Here is a 3,630-nt window from a genome sequence, read left to right on the forward strand (position 1 = left end):
TTTGTTACTTGTCCCTGAAAGTTATGTAACTCGGTATCCTGTATAAGAGGCATGACTGAAATCAAAATCAACCATTTAAAATACTGGATCCGAGTTGGAAACAGCTCTTTACGGCATTGATCGATAGCCCACCCAGGCGTGGTATTCAGGGAATACTATAAACACCGCCGTATAAGAACCCTATACCATGTCCGGTGAATGTTTTTGTCTTCAGTGCTGTGGATGGGATTCCCGTGAGAGCACGGGAATGTCGGATCAAACGGAAACGGGTCTTGATATTGGACCCGAGGAAGTGAGATTGTATCCTGTACAGATGATCAGTACCTTTCATGAGACTAATCAAGGGGAGATGAATCTAGGTTATGAGAGAGTGTTTGTACAGCGACCTATAGGTGGAACCTTTATTGAGCCCCTTGATGAGACACCACCACCACCCAACCCAGCTTCTGACAGGGACAGTGACATCAGGTTCCATGATGAGGAGGAAAGGTTGCAAACATTTTCAGGGTGTTGGTCCGACGTCTACCCGGTCGACCCTATCAGTTTGGCTAAAAATGGTTTTATCTTCATTGGACCTGGTGACCTTGTCAAGTGTATTTTCTGTTTGAATACGTTGAGGGGTTGGGAAACGGGTGATGTGGTAGAAGAAGAACATCGACGCTATTATCCAGACTGTCCTTTTGTACGGGCTGCACATACACACACACACACACACACACAATCAGGAGTTGTTTTAAGTAAATAAAATTTTTATATACATTTAAATGCTCTTTTGTGATTAATTGTAATAGCTGATTAAAAGGTGTGACAACTTTCCCATCCAACTTTGAAATCTTATGCAGTCAAAACATCGGTGTAAGTTATACACCGCAAACCAAACTTTTTCACTCAAACCAAAAAGCTCTCACATACACATACACACACACACACACACATACACCATCACAAAACGAACTGGTAAAGACAAAAACAATATTACATCGGGAAAACTTCACCGACCCTAGTATAAATTCTATCCGCAACAACTCCAAGACATGAATGGACAGAGTTTGAAACATGCGTCGGTGAAAACTTCACCGACCTTAGTATGAACTCGACTGTCAACAATTCCTAAACATACATGTATCAACTTTGAAACCTACCTAGGTGAAAACTTCACCGACCCTAGTATACATTCTACCCACAACAATTCCAAGAACATGTATGTACCAACATGCCTCGGTGTTAACAAAACTCCCTCGACTCTAGTGTAAACTCTACCCCTAACAATTCCTAAACATACATGGTCTAGCTTCGAACCCTGCCTCGGTGAAAACTTCACCGACCCTAGTATAGACTCTACACCAACCCCTTCCAAAACATCGTGTACCAACATCACTCGGTGAAAACTTCATCGAGCCTAGTATGAACACGGCCCACCCCAATTCCTAAAACATGCCTGTATCAACTTTGTAACCTGCCTCGGTGAAAACTTCACCGACCCTAGTTTGAAACCTACCAACTCCAAAGCATGCATGTAACAACTTTGAACCAAGCCATGGTGAAACCAAAACCATACCACCCTAGTATAAACTCTACACCTAGCAATTCTTAAACATGTATGGTTCGAGTTCAAAACCAACCTCGGTGAAAACTTCACCGACCCTCGTATAAACTCTACACCTAGTAATTCTTAAACATGTATGGTTCGAGTTCAAAACCAACCTCGGTGAAAACTTCACCGACCCTCGTATAAACTCTACACCTAGTAATTCTTAAACATGTATGGTTCGAGTTCAAAACCAACCTCGGTGAAAACTTCACCGACCCTCGTATAAACTCTACACCAACCAACAACAAAACATTGCCTCGGTGAAAACCAAAAACCTATGATACTGTCCGTATAACTGTTAGTGAAAAGCACGGGATCCAACCGGGGGGAAAAAACCGATTAACGTGGTAACAGATGTTCCCACACTTAACGCTGGCTTCGCGGAGAGACACTTAGCTCTTTCAATTAATTATCATACCCCCTGCTGTGTTCGCTTTAGTGAACAACACATAAACCCACGAGGCGTGACCAAATTAATTAGGTGTGATGGCCCGTGGGTGCGATCAATACATTCCCATTAAAAAATGGGGAGCGCGTGTCAAAAACAAAGGATCGCGGATCGATATGTAACACATGTTGCACGGTTGGTTAAAGGGTGGTATACAAAGTATACGTTCGCGTTGTAGGGGAGAATTTAAAACATACATACAACCAAATAAACAAACCAACAAATTAAACAACAAAGAAAAGAAATATATCAAATAAATAAACAAAAGTAATTAAAATCAAAGAAATAAAATGAATTTCAAACTAATAATCAAATTAAAATAATTACTAATTATAAAATAAAATTTAAAAAAATTAAAAATTTAAATAAAAATCAAATTAATTAAACTTATTAAAAATAAACAGACAAAACACAAACAAAGTAATTAAAATCAAATTAATTAAAATCAAACAAATAATCCAATTACGTAACTCGTCAATAAAAATTACAAAACAAAATAAATAAACAACTATAAAATTTAAACAAACAAATTAAACAATTAAAAAAAAGTAAACAAATAATCAAATTACGTAACTAGTCAATAAAAATTAATTAAAATTTAAAAAACTCATTAAAACTCATTAAAAAACGCATTAAAATTACGTAACTAGGTCAATGATTACGTCACAAGGTCACCGGTGGTGACCTACTGACCTACTCCCCCACCTGCTCACCCACCCTAGGGTGGGTGAGTATTTTACTATATGTCTTTGCGCCTGCGGCTCCTTCACCCTCACCCACCTGCTCACCCAGGTGGGTGAGTATTTTACTATATGTCATTGCGCCTGCGGCTCCTTCACCCTGCGCCTGCTCCTTCACCCTCACCCACCCTCACCCCGGTGGGTGAGTATTTTACTATATCTCATTGTCCCGCCGGCTCCTTCACCCTCCGCCAGGTGGGTGAGTATTTTACTATATATCCTTTGTTCCGCATCCGCATCCGCATCCGCATCCGCATCCTGCTCACCCATGGCTCCTTCACCCATACGCTCCAAAAGTGACCTAATATACTACTTGTAAGTCTCGTTTTCTCTGACTTTGAATTAGAAATCTGTTGGTGTTTAGAATTTTGTAATGACGGGGTGTTCAAAGTATTGTACTTGTTTGGTAAGTTTTGATGAATCGTTTAGATTTGGGAGTAACGGCGGAAGGCTGTTGCTGATATGGTTTTGTAGGTATGAAGTATCGAGGTGTTAAAGTGTTATAATTTTTATTCGGCTGTTTTGTAGTTGAAGGTCTAGTGCAATCTGATTGGTAATAGAGAAATGAGATTGTAGGTGATGAAGTATCGTAGTTCTGGAGTTCGGGAGTATTGATTCTTGTGGTATTACGGTATCAAATTATATTGACTGTTAAAGTGTATTAGTAGGTCCAGTGAAATCGTTGTTGATTGGGAGTACCGTTTGTAGAGCTTGGTGAAGTTAAAAGAGTTGGTGTCGTAGTTCTGGAGCACCGAGTCTACTTATTTTTAGGTATCAAAGTTTGATATGTGTTGTGAATGTAGTATAGTATATCGATTAGTCGAGTTTATCGTAAGTTTTAATTCAGTACG

General features: G+C 39.5%; 1 protein-coding gene across 1 annotated transcript; it reads left to right on the forward strand.

The window, feature by feature from the left end:
* Window positions 1–247: 247 nt before the first annotated feature.
* On the forward strand, window positions 248–799 carry LOC131948324 (baculoviral IAP repeat-containing protein 3-like). The gene is made up of 2 exons (XM_059309901.1): window positions 248–593; window positions 792–799. The coding sequence occupies exons 1-2, from the start codon at window positions 248–250 to the stop codon at window positions 797–799; spliced, it is 354 nt and encodes a 117-aa protein (XP_059165884.1).
* Window positions 800–3,630: the final 2,831 nt, after the last annotated feature.

This window comes from Physella acuta, unplaced genomic scaffold (assembly GCF_028476545.2).
Source record: "Physella acuta isolate Inbredline_101_S28 unplaced genomic scaffold, ASM2847654v3 ptg000639l, whole genome shotgun sequence".
Taxonomy (NCBI): Eukaryota; Metazoa; Mollusca; class Gastropoda; family Physidae; genus Physella; species Physella acuta.

Excerpts from the sequence above, each read along its gene's own strand:
- LOC131948324 (XM_059309901.1), top strand. The coding sequence starts at position 248 with ATGTCGGATCAAACGGAAACGGGTCTTGATATTGGACCCGAGGAAGTG.